Below are 18,570 nucleotides of genomic sequence, written 5' to 3'. Positions count from 1 at the left end.
CACTTTCCCCTCATTTGTCCCTTGCACCCACCTGTTGCATATTGTTATAAACTGGGATTATAATTTCTCAGGCAGGGACAGGATGTTTAGCACAACAAGGCCTTGTTCCTTGATAAGGCTTGTAGGCTTTAGGGTTGCCAGTCCTCCAGGATTGGCCTGGAATCAGCATCCATCTCCCAGTGACTATTGAAAGCAATCCAGGAGATTTTCATAGGCTATTTTAAGAAAATGACATTGTCATGTTGGGAGGAAAAAAATCTCCCTGAATAGTTTCAGTCAGAGTTGGCAACCCTAGTAGGCAAGGGTCTCTTAATGCTAACTGTCCATGTAATATAAGGAAGACTGGGAAGAAGGTTCTCATTAGTGGCAGGAAGGGAGAAAACTGCGAGATCATAGGCCAGGGGTCGGCAACCTGCTGCACGTATGCCAAAGGCATCACGCATGCTGATTTTTAGTGGCACGCTGCTGCCAGCTGGGGTCCCGGCCACTGGCTGCGCTCAGCCCGCTGCCAGCCTGGGTGGATGGAACTTGGCCAGCAGCGGGCTGAGCGGGGCCGGTGGATGGAACCCCAGATCGGCAGCAGGCTGAGCAGTTCAGCTCGCTGCCGGTCTGGGGTTCCGTCTGCTGCCCGCGCTGCCGGTCTGACACGCAAAACCTTTTACTGGCACGTGAAAGCTTAAATTAATTAAGACTTGGCACACCACTTCCCAAAGGTTGCCGACCCCTGTCATAGGCGGTCTGATAGTCACACTGACCATGTATGAGGAACTGTAAATTCCTGTAGAAGTGAAGAACCAAGAAAGAATCTCACCATCATTTTGGGAGTGATTAGGGAGGGAACGGGAGAGAATTTGGCATCAGTGAGTTGCAGCATGCCTTTCACAATAAAGGGCAGTATTGTACAAATGGACCGTGCTTGGTACTGACAAGCACCCAGTAATCCATTCATTGATGTGACATATTGAACCATTTGAGCCAAACCTCTACTTAGCGAATTTGAACAGCATCCCTCCCACCCCATGACTAGCCAACATACCGGCAAGCTTCTGCTCCATCATGGCACCTGACTTGTTCCCTCCACTAAAATGAATAAATCTTAATCTTGGATCTCTTTAGCTTCTGAAGGTGTTCAGAACCCGCCTCAGACTGAGGGACTTAAACCTCAAGGATCGTGTGTTAATTCTACTTCGGTTTTTGGGAGCACATGCCTTAAAACACAGTGAGGATTATCTAGGAGATGCTAACAAGGCGTAGGGCATGAGCACATTTCATTTCTGGATGAGATGTGCAAGGCAAATATAGTGAATCTGTAGCATTAGTCTTAACAATGGTGACAGTTCTCCTCACAAATAAAATGAGGGGAAAATAAATGAGTCTTTTAAAATAATGGGTTCAGGAATGGCAGCCTTGGGCTTTGAGTTGTAATTCATGGCAGCTTATTGCAGTAAATACATTACTGTTGTTTTTGAGCCATATGTAAAATCCCTGACTGTGACAGTATAGTCAATAGTATTTCACAACCAATGTCTTTTCTACAGTAGTATTATAAAACCTTTAGGCAAAAAATTGTATTCCTTTCCAATAATAGCATGGAACACACTTTTGAAGTTAATAAGATGTTGGTAGTTCAATCTATGTGAAAATGGCAAGGAGAAATCTGTTTAATGTGATTCTCTTTGAATAGTTTGTTGTGCATTGACATGCTTGAGGTAAACTTGAAGCCACTCTGAAATGCCTGGAAATAAATGCTAGCAAATTGCACCCCAAAGCTTATTGCCAATCTCTGAAGAAATAGCACGATGTTAGTTCTCCTTATATTGCAAAGAAGTTCAGATTTTTCAAAACCTTTCCTCTTGATTGAGAATTGTATCACTTTTGTTTGTAGACTGGCTTCTTATTCCATTGTCTTGTCAGGTAAAGTATCTCTTATAAATTTTCTCATATGTAAATCTTTCCATAGCTGTCTAAAGGAGGTGAAACATCTTTCAGACATCTGTGAGCAGCTATTGTGTGTGTGTGTGTGTGTGTACACACACGCGCACACACACAAAACAAGAGATTGTAACTGAGGCACATGAAATAACCATAATGTCTGGGCCTCCTAAACCAACATCATGTGCTTCTCATTCTGCAAAACTGTGTATTATGTGCATCCCTTTCCTTTTCCTTCCCAGAAATCCCATCAGCTTTGTCCTGAATCAGTTTGTACAACTGGGCTTCTAGTTCTGATTATGCCATTCTGTGCTTTATTTCAATTCACTTTGATGTAATCAGATGCTACTTAAATTGCTTACATATTGCTTTCCTTCTCAGCTTCAATTCTTGACCTTCTGTATTTGAATAAATAACTATCTATACACGCTCTGGCTATTCACACACCTTGCGGGGTCCTAAGAATTCCTAAGGAAGATCTGAAAAGAGTAATAAAAATGACGGGGGGCTGGGAAGGTTGAGAGCTCAATATGTGAAGTTTGGCTAGATAATTATGGTAATGATATAATTACAGTTTAATATTTGAAGGGTATCAACACAAAGGAGGAAGAGGAGTTGGGCTAGCTTGTGAACCTCTTACTCGTATTTCTGAGCACTTAGTTCCAGTGGGACTATGCGTAGTAGTAACTGCTCATCAGTATAAGTAAGAGCTTCACAGTCTGGTTCATTGTGAGGTATCTGGAGGTTCAACTAGGAACAATAAATTGAAATAAGGGAAAACTTCAGGTTCCTGATCGTGAGATTTATTAGGGTGTAGACTAGAACTCCACAGGGAAAAGGTGGAAACCTCATCAACTGGAACTTCTAAAAAGACTGGACAAAATGTTTAAGACAAGTGTACTCTACAAGGACAATGTGCATTGGCAGAGATCATCGAACTTCTACTTCTTTCCAAATTTCTCCCTAATGCACTTTATTAGCCATTTGTCCTCAGCAATCCAAGCTTGAGAGCTGAGAGGAGACACGGCCAAAAGCATTCCCTGTGAAGTTCATCTGCTCTATCTCTTGGTTAGCCAGAGGGCTACTCAGACAACATGATGGAGGCATTCCCTGCACCTATGCCTGAACATGTGCCTCTCCAGCACTTCTAGCTTCTGCCTGCTCAGAGATAGACTATGACTAGAAATCCAGGTTGTGTCCCATACCTGGCCATAAAGCACACTGCTAAGGCCTGCTGATTGCCTTTTAACAGCAATCAAATATTTTAAATTTCTGATAACTGTGGAGAGCACTGAGAGAACACAATTGTTTTCTAGTATTGGGATAAGAATCGACACATGCTGTAACCCTAATACTGGAGTAATGTAGCAGGCAAATCCCAAGTGACATCACAGCATCTGGAAAAATAATTCACCACTCTCTTTGGATCTTCCCTTCTTTTTCTTTAGGGGTGCCTCTGGTGGTACAAAAACATCATCTTCAAGGTGGGAGATACTCGTTTGTTCTGATAACCATATGCTGAAAAGATCTGCTCTTTACTTTCATCAGATATAGCCCCCCACCAATATATGCATAATATAGAGCTATAAATAATGTGTTCACTATATTTGTGGGTTTGCAGAGATGGCAATCTCTGCTTCTTTTTAGCTTTATACCTCACCCTTTTAAAAGAGAGAGAGAGAAATCCTGTGGGAACTGCTAGTATGCTTTTACTAAGAAGTAAATGTTTGAAATGGATTCCGTGCCCTTCAGAAAGTGACCCAGATGGCACACCGAAATGCAATTAGTATACTTGGGAGATTCTGGATACCAGTTGGCTGATGTAAGGTGATACTGAATTTACAGAATAATGTCTCTGTGAGATCTTCCTTCCTTTCCCCTAGTCATCTCCTAACTGAGGTGCCAAGTCAGATTCATCTTTATTCTTAATGATCCCAAAATATATTGGTTGCTTTCTGCAGCTTTGTTTTTTCCAACAATTTCATTCCTGTGACAAGGAAGTCATTAACTTCTCCTTTGATTATATATCCATCAATATAATTTTTTCATTGCATAGCCGTTGTCCTTTTGCATAGTTTGTATTATGACATTTTGACATCTCCTGTGACCTAGTTAATTGTATGTTGGCATCAGTCAACTTCCTTCTCCATAGATACAGCACTATTCACGGCCTCACTACAAAGGAAGCCATGATGAGAATGTTGCTTCCTAAACCGAATCAAGCTAAGTAGGGCGAGTTTATTCTTTCATTAATTTGTTTTAATGAAATAGAATGATAGTAAGAAAAGAAATCAGCCTGAATGTCAAGAAAAACTTCATAGTTGTGAGATCTGTAAGGCTGTGGAATAGTCTCTCAAAAGAAGTGGTGGATGACATTATTTTAGAAATTTAAAGCTAGACTGTCCAGACAATTGGCAAACAAACTTGCATTGGTGGGAGGAGAGGCTCTGATTTAATATATATTTTCTACTTTAAATACCTATGATTTTGTGAATGACGATTAGATAAAAAGATTAAGATTAGGGGTTGGAAGAGACCTCAGGAGGTCATCTAGTCCAATCCCCTGCTCAAAGCAGGACCAACTCTGCTTCATTTTTATCTGTAAGTGTAGAGGACTTTCATTTTACCTACTTTTATTTTAACTAGTTGAAGAACTAGGAGGATTAATAATTTGGAGTTCTGATAGGTTAGTTTAAGTGTATATGTAATTTTGTTGGAGTCAGAATATAAAAAAATCAGTGAACAACTAAGAGCCCGATTCTTTCGTATTCCCTTATGTTGAGCAGTATCTCACTCCATCATCAGCCACATTGAAATAAATAGGTTTTCAGAGATTCGAGTTAGCCACTCCACATTCCGCAAAGGCACAAGACACCACTGGGCAATCTTAACTCTTCATTAACTACGTTTTTAAGTATTTAATAAATAGTAGCGCATAGGTCTGACTTGCATTACGTTATTGTAACTGCATGCCTATGAGCACTATATCAGTGTAGCACATAGCATAAACTGGCACAGCGTGTTATTTTTCCTCTTTATGGCTCAGTTATATACATCTTTGAAAATAATTTTTAAAATATAAATATTTTGTATATGGCTCTTCCTGAGGAGAATGTGTGGCTGTTCACAATTTTTAAAAGGAAAGGAGATTTGGAAGGGGGCAACACAGGCAGTAGCTTTGCGAGTGTAGGGAAACTGAGAATTTGTCTATATTAAATGTGGATCGGTCAAATTTTAAATTGGTATAAAAAGTAATGTACTTGAACTAGTGCAAAACATAATGTGGGTACTCTTAATCCTATTTAAACGAGATTGATATCAAATTTGCTTAAGCAGATTCTTTACTGAATTAAACTAAATCAATATTAACATACTTTAAATAAGATTAAGATTGTCCATATTGTGTGTTCTGCTAGTTTAAGTAAATTGGTTTCAAATCACAACTAAGTTTAAACCAGTACAGCTTTGAATATAGACAAGGCTTTATCCTTTTTCTTGTTTATGCCATACCATTCGTTTTGTGTCTCCCTCCAGCCCCTACATTCATGCATTTTACTGTGGTTTGAATTGGGCATAATGGTATAGAGCCCAGAGCCGTACCTTTGAAGTCAGTGAGAGTTGTGCTATTTGTCGGCAATCCCTCGAGGGCGAAGATGATCTCTTTCACATGTTTTATTTTTCATGGGTCCTTTGGTGACTGAGGAGTCTAATTCCTGAGCCACAGGCTCGTTGGCAGACATTGCAGCTAGTGTTGGAAGGCCGGGATTGCTGCATGATAGTTGTCTTTCCTTTCTTTTCTTGCATTTTTCTGAGATCTGGGCAAAGCGATTTTCCTCAAAAGTGGAAGTTCCCTCTCTGACAAGTCTTCACCAGTTATCCCTATCCTGGGCTGCTGTCTCCCAGTGTGTGTGGGATTCGCCCATTGCCGCAGGACTTCTATGGGTAGAGGTGAGGAAAAAGTTCTCCTATGAAAGAAGCCTGCACAAGAGTAGTTTAGTGTGGGGGAGCTGATGCTCACCAGCAGCCACACAAATCTTGGCGGAAGAGGCACCGGTGTCCAGTGGCAAGGAGGTCCAAAACAACTGGCGGTTTCTCTTCTGTTGCAGCCTTTGTCCGCCTTCACAGCCATTGAGAGGTGATCCAGCTTCATCTGCTTGTTCTGTCATTGAGGGCTTATACTGGATTGCGTTGTGCTGGGCTTCACTTTGTCACCTTCGACCTCACCGCTATGGGTGACCCTACCAGGAGTACAGGACTCCTGACGGCATCACTCTTAGGGTCTTAAGTATATGCAAGCTTCTCCACCACGTCAAGTTGGCAGCCCAAGGAGAAGGTTGTGCTATTAGCTTCAATGGGAACAGAATCAGGGTCTTACTGTATGATTGTGTTTCAAACTATTACATTATATAAGGGCACTAGTATTTACTAATCAAGTTGCTAGATCTATCCAACCAGTAAAATACCCATTTTTCCTTGTTGAGTTCTGCATTTGAAAAAAGATTTCTATGGAGATTGAAGAATGTTTTTCCTTTTGTGAATGTAAATGAGTTTAAAATGACCATGCAGTTCATTCTCATCATAGCCTTTGTGCGTGCTTTAAGATTCAGCACCTGAGCCAATTACCTTTGTAAAAGAACATGAACAGAAGAACCATCGTGCACAAGTCTGAGGCAGTCAAAGAAAAACTACCAAACAGCTTTGGTTGTGGCAGTTTGATTAAAGAAAATGATATAGACTTGGATAAAGATAAAATGATATAGATAAAGAAATGATATAGACTTGGAAGTTCAATTGTGAACAATCAGCTTGAATCTGCCTTATTTGCATTAACTCACAGTTAGAACTGTTAGAACTCACAGATCATAACGCATTTTTCTCATAGAATTAGAAATGGATTTTTTCCATATTAAATATTTTTGTTGTACCAGTTAACTTCTGTACAGAAAGCACTGAGCGTGAAGCTGAACAGGTAATATGCTGAATTGTATTGTTTGCTGCTTTAAAACCATCACTGGCAAGACACAAAGTGAATTTGTTACCATAATGGAATTGGTTTTCAGGCCTTGTAATGCATTTCTCTTTCAGCCTTACCTTGCTTCTGTGAATGGCTTTGTCAGTGGACTCAGCTTTGTATCGTTGTCAGCGGCTGGCTGCCGAAGGATCCACCTGGACTCAGTCGGAATCAACACCTCTGCTGTCTTCTGTCAAAAAGAGGCTGAGGTACAATTTGAACAAATGGAGGATTGTGTTTCCCAACAACAAGAGACTTCAAAAAGATTGGGAGAAGGTTTCTAGGTTTTATTCTGGAAATGGGATACAGACCACGAAATACACCTTGCTCTCCTTTTTGCCCCGAAACCTCTTTGAACAGTTTCACAGGTATACACTTGCCAAAACTAAGGAAATGATTTATCAGCTTTAAGATCTGTCCCATCATAAGTGATCTCTGATAGAAATGTATAAAGTTTCTATAGGTTTTTGAATAATCCTATAAGAGAATTAATATCCCTGATTTAGAATTATACAAAGGGCTCAAAACAACATGCTGAAAGCAAATTATTCTCTTAGCTTCTATAGGATTTTAGAGTAATTTTATACAATTATGTTAATTTTTACATAAGCGTGTTGATGTCATCAATATTAAGTTATATAGAACTTGTCCGTAAAGGGTGGTCAGAGCTGAGTTGTTTGTGTGGCTCAGTCTTTCCGATTAACTACTGGTTGTAGGACTAGTGACCTTGGCATGAAGAATCCTGCCAAGAGCAGCCAGTGGGAAATGCCATTCTGATCAAGATAGATTAAATTTGCCCATCCATCTTTCACTTTGAAATAAACATTCTGTAATATGGTGCCAGGTTCTGTCATCCCATGGTTTGGCCTATCTTTTTCTTTACCTTATGTCTGTAAATTCATAGAGGGCCTCATCCGCTTCTTGTAAAAACAATCCCATATATTTCTGAATATGAGTTTTAAATACTTTTTTGCTTTTTAAAGTTGGCAATCCTTGAATCAAAAGTGAATGCAAATATGGAAACCTGGATGTGAGGGAAGTCATGAGGTAAACAGTTTTTAGGTTTCTGGATTTAAACAATGGTTTAATACACAAATTAAATGAAATTCTTTTTAATGTTATGAAAATATATCTCCTATAGAATCCTCATAAGGAATGGAGACATCACATTGTAGTCAGGAAATATTCTGCACTTTTACTGGGGAAGGAAGGGAGAAGGAGGGGAAGGAGACGTGCGTGTGTGTGTGTGTGTGTGTGTGTGTGTGTGTTTGAGAGAGAGAGCTGTTTTGATCTATAAACAGTGTTATGAATCAGGAAAGGACACATTTAATTTCTGGCTATTGTCATTTGTTTTTGACTTCTCAGGTTGGCTAATCTCTATTTCTTCTTCCTGGTCATCCTAAACTGGTTTCCACAAGTGGAAGTTTTCCATAGGGAGATCACGATGCTACCTTTGGGTGTGGTGCTGCTAGTAATCATGGTTAAGGATGGCACTGAAGACTGCAGGAGATACAGATTTGATAAGGCGATAAACTCCTCTAAAACCAAAGCATATGATGAGTAAGTGGAATGAAACAATAACTGTTTGTTTTTATATTACATTATTTGGTGCAGTTTAAGCACATTATTTTGCAATATTTTCCCCATTTGATCACAATAAGTGAAATTAATAAATTTGGAAAGGTTTTTATATAGGGACTGGTTCCTAATGATATTATTGGTAAAAAGCTAAGGAAATAATTTTAGACTGATGTCAATAACCTTTATTCCAGCACGCAGGGTGTTTGCATTGCTATAGCATTTTTCTCTTAAAGTTTTCCAACCACTTTACCAATACCAGATAATTAAGCCTCAACACCCCTTCTCAGTAGGTAAAGGATCTTAGGGATGGTGAGGATCCTTCACCCACCATTGAAATGCAGCCAACTCTGGAATAGAACATTGCAGCTGCTTAACAGCATGGCATAACACTGCTCATTGGCAACAGGAAGGGAAGAATATTGTATCCAACTGAAACCAGAGCGGGAAATTTCATTGGTAGATTAGAATGTGACCAGGACATAAGTGTTAACACTTTATCTCTGCCATCAGATCTCCAATAACCAAAGGTGGCCAGTCCCTACAAGTTTCATGTGAATGACTGCACCTCCAGAAATATAATATCCTTTACATTTGTGCTGGGGCATTTGCCAGTACTGATTCAGAGGGAAGAGAATGGCTTCTACTATCTTCTTAATTACTAACAACACTTCTTACAGCATTAGAGGTCTCTTGGCCAAGTGCTGCCCTGACTAGATCCTTCTTAGCTTGCCACAACTGATGGGACTACATGATAAGGTGGTAAACTTGCATTAAAAGAGGATGATCGCATTGCGAGGTCCTTTGGTCAAGAGGTTTTCTTTTTCTCTTAAACTTGGTTCTGTAGAGACAAAAGCAATTGGCAGATAGGGATAGTTTTAGGAGATGAAGTCCCGGCACTATTGAAGTCAATAGCAGCCTTCCATTGACTTCAGTGAAATCAGGGCTTCCCCTTTGAACTAACTTACTGGCAATAATTTTAGCTTCTAACAACTTTAAAAAGAGTGTTTCAGAAAAGCCTCAAGAAGAGGACTGGGCATATGTCTTCAAATTTATCCACCCACTATAATAATATGCAGAAAGAAGATTGCCTGGCACAAGCTTCAGGAAGTATAGTAGCACAAATAATTGCACATTTCAGGAGTGCTTTTGTCATCAGTGACTTGCAACGGGGCAGACTTTAGGACCCAGAGTCAGCCTGACTGACAGTGGCAGAACTGGTTTCGAGGAGGATACTACCTATTCCTGTGACGTCTGTATTCCAACAGGTGTAGCTTTCCATCAAGTGAAAAACAGCAGTTGTTTCAGGGAAACTCAAATCCTCATTCTACTGCTTTGCATCCTTCTGGATTATTTAAACCACTGTGCCTTATTTTTATTATTATTTGAAAAGACATTTTTAAGGGGAAGTAAGATGTCAAGGAAATATGCTCTAGGCTGCTGTTCTATGAAGATCATAAGGGAAAAACTTTTTTTCAAGAAAGCTTGCTGCCATCATGCTGCTTCAGATTCTGAGACACAAAATGAGGAGTCAGAGAAGAGAGGAAAAGGAAAGAAAAGAAAGAAGAAAAATGAAAATAAATGGGTGGTCGTATCCAACTTACCCTTTGAAAGCTGCAAGTGGAAAGAGAACCCAAACAGATATTATGACTGTAATAAAATCAAGACCACCAAATACACTTTCCTATCCTTCATCCCAAAGAATATCTTTGAGCAGTTTCACCGCTTTGCCAATTTATATTTTGTGGCCATTGCAGCATTGAACTTTGTGCCAGTGGTAAATGCTTTTCAACCAGCAGTTTCTGTGATCCCAATTTGTGTTATTATGGCTATTACAGCAGTTAAAGATGTCTGGGAGGACTTTCGGAGATACCAATTGGACAAAGAGATCAATAATATGGTCTGCCTCGTTTACAGCAGGTAAATAAATCATACGGTTTTTCTACATAAACCAAAAATTGCTTCAATTTTTTTTCAGAAGCATCTTAAAAAATGAAGGATTCTCTGGGGAAAAAAATAACTACTGGGGAACAAACTCTTCCACAGAGGAAACTAATGAATTTGTGTGTTTGACAGCTAACAATGCCTTGTAAGGGGCAAATTAGGATGATCATCCTACTAGATTGACTAAGAAAACACTAATTTCAGAAGCTTATAAAAATGTGTGACCTTATCTAAAAAGTTTCTCTCTCCCACCACCAAAATTGTCCATGATCCCAGTTTCCTGGATTGCCTGCAGAACTGCTGCTTTCTGTTTTCCTTCAAACTGTAGCATTGATAGTATTTTCACTCTTAAGAAAAATGACACATTGTAACAGAGGTAATGAAAAAATATTGACAACTTGATAGGTAAGACAATGATAAAAAGGTGTTTTTTTTTATTGTTTAATTTTACATTTGCTCAGACAAAGACGACGGAGAGAGAGAAATAACAAATAAGCTAGACATTAGCTGAGTGAGTCTGTGCCGGAAATCTTAATTATCTCCCTTTTTTACAAAAGAGGCATGATAAATTGCTTCTGAAAACCATTTACCAGAGATGGCTAATTCTAAGTGCTAAATGGGGAATGCACAGAAGTTGTTTTCTGCTCTTCACCCTTCCTCTTGTGCCATTTTGTATTGCTCTATGTTCTTTTTGAACCTAGCAACCTTAGTACAGCAATGAACTGTCTTTGGTTCTCCCAAAGATCCAGTATATGTTTTTAACTTTTTTGTGTATGAAAAACATCTACCAACTTACAGATAGACCTATGAATGCTTTGCGTGAACATCATGTCTCTGGCTCACTTTTCTCCAGCCATGGGATACGTAGTCAGTCAAACATTAAAAATAGTCATTGGGCTATCCCAATATGTTGTGGTGGTTTGGTTTGCAGGGATATCAGAAGGCTCTGAAAAGAGCCCTTTCCAGTTGTCTTTCACCAGATATTTGTGGCCTTAAAGGAGGTGTAAAACCAGAGGACGTGGGGTGTCTTCAGGACAATAGAGATTCCCTTCTCCTGGAAAAAATGGTAGATAATACAACTGCCATCAGACTTGTTATGTGTTGTAACTAATATAAATAATTTTAATTCTATGGGAAGCTGACATTTCTTGTTCTTCTTGTTAGCTGCACTTTCACGGAGGAGCTTGGTGTCTCCTAGTTTTCTTTTCTTCCCTATGAATCATCTGGCATACATTATTTTGTACCTGAAACTATTCTTCTAGACACTGGAAGCCTTGTAAAACTGAATTATAATCTTGTTGCAGTAGAGCATTCTCTTTTAATACAGTAACTGATCTCCCATCTAAAGGTGAACGATTAATCAGATTTACAGTATTACCTTAGGAGAAATTGAATTGGAGACTGTGTTATCGCTGTTGTTTCAGACTTCAATATAATGAATTCTGGTTTCCAGTTTTAATGGAAATATGAGGACAGAATTCTATTTTTTTAATCTCTGATAGAAAGATGCTTTTCCAAAAACTTGCTAGGAGATTGGTGGGGGAATCTCCCATCTTGCCTTTACCCAGATCATGGGGGGAGGGGGGGGGGGGAGCTAGTGAATTTAAATAGGGTATCTTGTAACACAGCCCTTTTCATTTTGCCTTTTTTAAATGAGATAAACTGACTGTAAAGTCATTACTGGTAAGAGATAACCTTTCTTAGTAGCATATTTAAATAAGACTCAGCTGCAAACAGGAGAGAGGGCACTAGTCACTGAAGAGTGTTTTAGGCTCTATTGGCTGGTTTATGGGCTTAGTAATTGGTTGTGGAAGCTTGCACCTATAGGCTGCAGGTTCACAGAATCATAGTAATGATGGTTTATAAACTGTAGCATCTTAATTTGCCAGATAAATTAAAAAGTTAATACTCTAATTGCAGATTGATCAGACCTATCTGTAGTCACCTCCCCGTGCCAGTACAGGATTGTCCCTACATATACATTTTCTGCCTAGTTCTAAATTTCATTATCAGGAAATCATCTATGATACTCAGCTTATATTTTCTCTTTCTTAATTGCATTCAATTTCTTCTAGCTATACTCCTTTGTATAAGCCTGATTAATTCTTCTTTATCCTTAGTATTTAATTATATCCTTTAAATATTCGTGATCAAAGTCCCTTCCCTACACTCCCAGCTATCTCCTGGCACAGATATGCTGCATTCATTCGTTTCATCTTTTTTCATAGGTCAGTTCCTCCAGCCCCCCTCATTGTTTTAGTTGCTTTTCTCTGAACTCCCTCCAATTTGTCGTCATCTTTCTGAGACTAGGGGCCTAGAACTGAATGTGGCATTCCAAACTAATAATGGTATGGTTCAATCCTGTTCCAAACCCCCAACCTTCCCACAGAAGAGGCAGGAGGAGATGAGTCATTAATTTCAAATACCAAAAGTTCTAGGCAAACGGTAGTGGTATCCTTTCACCCAGTAAGAGCAATGGTCTATAATAATCCAGGAAAGCATAGTTATACACTCTGCATAGAGTACATATGTGAGCTTGCCTTATACACAAAGAGACTGAAACTGGAGCGTTTTTGTGTCACTTTCAATCCCTAGGGATTTCTGGCTAGGTTCCACAAGCATCTGCCAGCTGAATCTCTGCTGATTCACTGAAGGTCTGCATTGTGATAAACACAGGGTAGCTGTCTATGTGACTGTCAAATTTACTTAGCATCAGCTTTAAAAGCAAGTTTCAAAATTTCTACATCTGCAATAAACATTGGACATACAACCATGATAGCAAACCTTGAAGTGCTGTAGAGCTCATTTCTTCATCAAGTTGAGTAACAGGACACTGTAGGGTACTGGAGAACTTTGCTGTAATGTGAATTTTGGTATATTTGCTGCTTTGAAGGAAAATCAGTATTTCATTTGCTTTAAACGTTACATTGTAGGGAACAGATCCTGGAGTCCTGATGTGATTTTTACTCAGTCTTTTTACTTTTATTCAGGCAAAATTTCTCACTGACTTTTCAACTGGCTTTCTACAACCCAGTGAGGCCTTCTGCTTGTGGCATATACACAGATTGCCCTCATGCAGGATCTCCTACCCTCTCATCCCAGTCAACACATGTGTATGCCACACTGAGGATGGGTTTTGCCTAATATCATTAGGCATGAGCACATGAAATGTCATTTAAGCATGAATCATCTTAAAATTTGAAGTTTATTAAATAAAAGCATATACATTAATTTAAAATTTTATATTCACTGCAAAAAGGTAATTTGGACATCATATTTTAGTGCTCATCTCACCAAGATTCCCCATTGAGGGGAAGGATAGCTCAGTGGTTTGAGCATTGGCCTGCTAAACCCAGGGTTGTGAGTTCAATCCTTGAGGGGGCCACTTAGGGATCTGGGGCAAAATCAGTACTTGGTCCTGCTAGTGAAGGCAGGGGGCTGGACTTGATGACCTTGAAGGTCCCTTCCAGTTCTAGGAGATAGGAAAAATTGCAACTTAGTGTCATCAAATATTGGTGCAATGTCAGAACATCACTCCATGATCATCTCATGAATCTGTAATTCCATTTGATATAATATCTATTCTCTCTTCCCTCCTTGTATCTTTTTTTCCTGAATACCGAGAGCATGAGGGAGGGATGTTAACAAATCCTGTCTGTTTGCTAAGAACTAACCACTTTGCCCGATGTGCCAGTGTGGTAAGCACTCCTGTGATTGGTGCTCCGCTCCTATGCCTGAGAAGCACAAAAGAAATCCATAATTCTACAAGAGCTGCATACTGCTCTAAAATCTCAGGTTGAGTATTACTCATCTAGCATCTTTCATACTGAAAGGGCATACCGAAAACAAAGAGATACTAGTTAGCTAATATAGGTCCATTCTACTATTCTTTCAAAACTGTCTAGGTGAAACTTAGATTCTCTGGAATTTTCAGACCTATATGGTCTGGATAGGTGCATACAACGTGCCCCTATTATGCAAGCTAGATGTACTTTTGGGGCTTCTAGCAAGTTCTGAATGTGGCTCTAGAATCATAATAAATGAGGTCTGTGTTGCATGCTGCCAAGCAACTTATTGTGGTATCAAAGTTGTGAAGGAAAAATTTAAAAATTGAATTCATACCGTGGAGAATCTAACTATCTGGTAAAAGAATATCTAACCTGCTCAGCTGACTAAATTTAAAAGAACATCAGATTCTCAACATTTACTTTGGTTAGGCCCAAGCTACAGCACTGCAAATCAAGGAGCAGTGAATTAGCAATTCTCGTTGCCAGTCAATGCACATCACTGTAGTCATGATTCTTGGCTTCTTTCAATTAACACCTGCCATAACATTGCTAATGCCATCACCTGTTTGTGCAGTGCTTTAATAACAACCTCTTCAAGGTCTATTGTATTATTGTGCCAAGACCCCTCAAGCTTGCTTCACCAAAAAAAAAAAAAAAATGTGTGCAGTATTTTAACAGACTTCAACACCAAACTAATGACTAAAGGCAAAGGACAAATGGAAGCCTATGTTTCTGGTTTAATGAACAGCAGAATCCCTGACATCGAGAGCCATGGAGAAGGTGCTAAGTGGCTGAAACAATGGTAAACAGCTTATTGAGATGCTGCAGGGAGACAAGCAGCAGGCCACAGTCCGGTGCCCTCAGAATTGTGCTTGGGGGTGTCAGGAGGTGACAGAGGTGGTGTGGACTGAGCTTCCCAAAGGCTTTACAGGTCAATATAAGCAACTGGAAGCTAATGCAGAATCTGATTAGCAATCATTAAGTAGCTGAGCTTTAAGTGGCATTGTGCTCACTCCATCTGCTGTCAGACAGTATCCTAGCAGCAGTATTCTGCTCTTGATGCTAATACAAAAAAACCTGGCACCAGAAACATTGAGGTGTGAAATCAAAAAACTGTCAAATGACCGCACCGTTTAGAAAATGAACCTCAAAGTTACTGGACAGTGGAGTTTGAACAACAGTCAAAAATGCTTTTTGTAAAATAAATAAATACATTTTCAGTTGATCTGGCTCATTGTTTTCCAAATGGATTCTGACCAAATCAGATAAATCAAAAAATACATTTATATGATGATAAAGTATTCCTGACTAGTACCTGTTTTACGTCAGTACAGACTTGGTATTGTTAGTCCATAAGTTAAGAATATAGGCATCTTTTAGCATTGAGAGAATAGTGCCCATGATAGGAGGCAATAGATTATTTTATCAAGTAGAAATGTAGGGTCCTTTTGTGGCATTAAGGATCATTCAATCCCCAGAAAGTAGGATTATTTTAACTGCATACTTTATTACCTTCTAGAAAATTGCATGTCATTGCAATATCAAGGATGTTCATTGTTACCTTGCTATCTTATCATTCAAGGCCAATCCTAAGAGTTTCCAATTACGAGGAACATACATATCTCTTCACAAATTAGGACTTGTCTGACTGCACATGATGTACAGAACTTTCACCTCTAGGTCACAGGTTTGAATCCAGTCTAAAATGTAGTGAATGAAAGATTGGTACAGAATTGACCTCTGAGAAACAAGTAGGTCTCTTCATTCCAAACAGACATGTGTCGGCCTCACAAAAATCACTTACATGCAACTCTAATTGACACCCTGGTGACAATGTTGTGAGAGTACCAATGAATGAACACCGTGGGGACCTAGCTACTTTCTTGCTGAACTGTTCTTTTGTTGAATTTTTTTTCTAGTCTCTCTGGTTGCAAAGATAACCTACAAAGAATAAATAACTGCAGTAATTCTGTTTACTGAATATATAGCATTGACGAATGTAGACTTGATTAAAATTTCAATCAGAAGCTATAGATGATGCTTCTTGATATAGTTTTAAAATGTGGAAGGTTATCAAATGTATGTGTGATAAATGGAAATGTCTGCTTTGGTCCAAATGTGGCACTGTAAATGTTTAAAAAGATATACCATGGAGCATTTTGCTGGAGGACTGGGGGAAAGGTTTTTTTAAAACACTGCAAAAGATTTTGGGGTGGAAGAATGAAGGATTCAAGGGTGACGCGGTCACAGGAGGAAAAAAAGCAGCTGACTTTGGGAAGCAAAGTACACATGGTTTGGAAATTGCGAACGATGAATAGTTGAGGACTCTTCCTTTCAGGGAATTGACTAGATGACTATTTCAGAAGGAGTCACAGATAAATCCTCCTGTTTTTGCCCATGGCTGGCTGGCTGGCCCTTTAAGGCAAGCCAGGCTCAGCCTTGCCTGTGACCAGACAGCTATCCCCCAGCTGAATGCAATGGAGTCTTAATTATGACTGTCTTCAGTTGCAGGGGATCAGGGAGAAGAGTACTTAAACACAGCTGTGAACTCCTCCTAAGGAAGAGACACAGGAGAGTGAAGCAAGAGAAGTTACCTTGTCAGGGAATGACCTGGGAAAGTCAGGTTGGAGGAGACCCACAGAACATAGGTCAGGTTCCGTGGGAAAGGACTCTGTAATAGGGCCTGTAAGGAACAGGGAGATCTCTAATGGAATTGGCCAGAGTCCCCAGGGAATGGAGGCAGTGGAGGAAACTTCTGATTGGAAGAAGCACAGAGAAAAAGCTCTGCAGGGCTCAGGAATAGGGGCAAAAGCAGAGAACTTCTGAGTAGCCCAAGAGAAGCATGAGAATTACTAGTGTGATTGTTTGTCAACTTAAAGTTGGACCTTTGTTACCCTGAAAGGGGACTGAATGTAAATTTGACCTGGCCAGCGGGTGGAGGTGATCAAGAGGGGGCACTAGAGGCGATGACCCTTACAACGCCCCATTGAGGCGCACAGAGGCACCCTCGAGGTAAAGTCTTGCTATTACAGTGCTTCAAAGTGGCTAGCTTTGATTTGTCTCCACTTGGACAGATTAATGTTATTTTTTCTTAATACCCATTTGCGCCCCTTCACCTTCCTCCCTATCCCAGTCTTGGTTTGGAAATCCCAGTCTTGTTTGAGTCCAAGAAATAAACTGTGAGAACATTGTTGACACAATGCAAATCATTTATTCATGTCCCCATATCCAACAATTTGCAGCCACTCCATTTTTTATGAGCCTTTCTTCTCAGATACAGATTCAGAAAGGACCTTTGATCCATGCCAATGGATGCGTCAGTGGGAAAGAGGTCAGAGCAGCAGACAGTAACAGTGGCCCAGGGCACAACTGATTGCTGTTGGCTGACTGTTGGGTGGGCCTTGGGACAACTTGGGAGGAAGAGAAAATGATTATCCTAAGCATGAGATATGCAGGCCCATCAGCTGGAGGTGGGAGCAAGAATGACTCTATTGAAAACCCCTAATTTTGAAAGATCCAGTCCCTGTTTTTTATTTGTTCAACTTTTTTTGCTTACAGACTCCTGTTCTTCCTGTACCCCACCCCCTCAACTCTCTCTCTGACCAGAGACTGTACAGTAACATTTCTCATCTTTTCTTATTTATTTAATTGGGTGCTGCTTTTCCTGATTCCAATGTCCTGACACTGCTTACTGGAAGCAGTAGTTCAGGTTTCAAGTTCCCCACCTATCAGAAATCACCTCATGTTATTTTTTTTTAATTGCATAATTGTTCACTTTGTATTTGTTCATTGCCAAAACTGCCTAGATTTGCGAAGTCACTTTGTTTATTTAGCAATGGGAGCTTGGGATTGGGCTATGCACTTAAATCCATGAATAGCAAATGGACATTGCTCCCTGTCTACGTGAATCGCTAAGAGGAAACTGCTTCATTTGAAAGGTCTTATGTGGTTTCAAAGCTGATAGCTGGGGGGGATGGGGATTGGGGCAGGAGGGGTTGCATGTAAAGAGCTCCTTCCTGCCTTGTATCCATAGAGAAGGCACTTCAATGTATTCAAACATACTTGATGCTTTGTACTGAAGAAACTTGTTAATTTCACTGCAACAACTATATAACAGGTAGTGCTGTAAAAAAAAATTTGGGAAACGTAGTCTTTTGATACAAAGCAAATATGTTCATTTGACAGCTCTAATTCTCTATGAAGGGAGAAGAGTCTAGTGGTGAGAAAACAGACCTGGAAGCTGGGAACTCCTGAATTCTAATCCCAGCTCTGAAAATGACTCTCCTTGGGACCTTGAGTAGATCATTTGGCATTCCT

At 39.8% G+C, this 18,570-nt stretch overlaps 1 protein-coding gene across 2 annotated transcripts in view; it reads left to right on the top strand.

The window, feature by feature from the left end:
* Positions 1-7,024: 7,024 nt before the first annotated feature.
* ATP10B (ATPase phospholipid transporting 10B (putative)) overlaps positions 7,025-18,570 on the top strand; it is a 71,481-nt gene continuing 59,935 nt past the window's right edge. The window contains exons 1-2 of one of the 2 annotated variants that reach the window (XM_034780261.1): positions 7,025-7,311; positions 8,309-8,503. In XM_034780261.1, coding sequence (XP_034636152.1) covers positions 7,037-7,311; positions 8,309-8,503 — 470 coding nt within the window. In that variant the 5' untranslated portion in view covers positions 7,025-7,036. Of the gene's footprint in view, positions 7,312-8,308; positions 8,504-9,813; positions 10,442-18,570 lie in introns of those variants that run through there. The other variant, XM_034780260.1, reaches the window with a different exon arrangement.

Source organism: Trachemys scripta, chromosome 8, assembly GCF_013100865.1.
Source record: "Trachemys scripta elegans isolate TJP31775 chromosome 8, CAS_Tse_1.0, whole genome shotgun sequence".
Taxonomy (NCBI): Eukaryota; Metazoa; Chordata; order Testudines; family Emydidae; genus Trachemys; species Trachemys scripta.
Note: the sequence above shows the minus strand (reverse complement) of the source record. Positions and strands in the feature narration are given on the sequence as shown.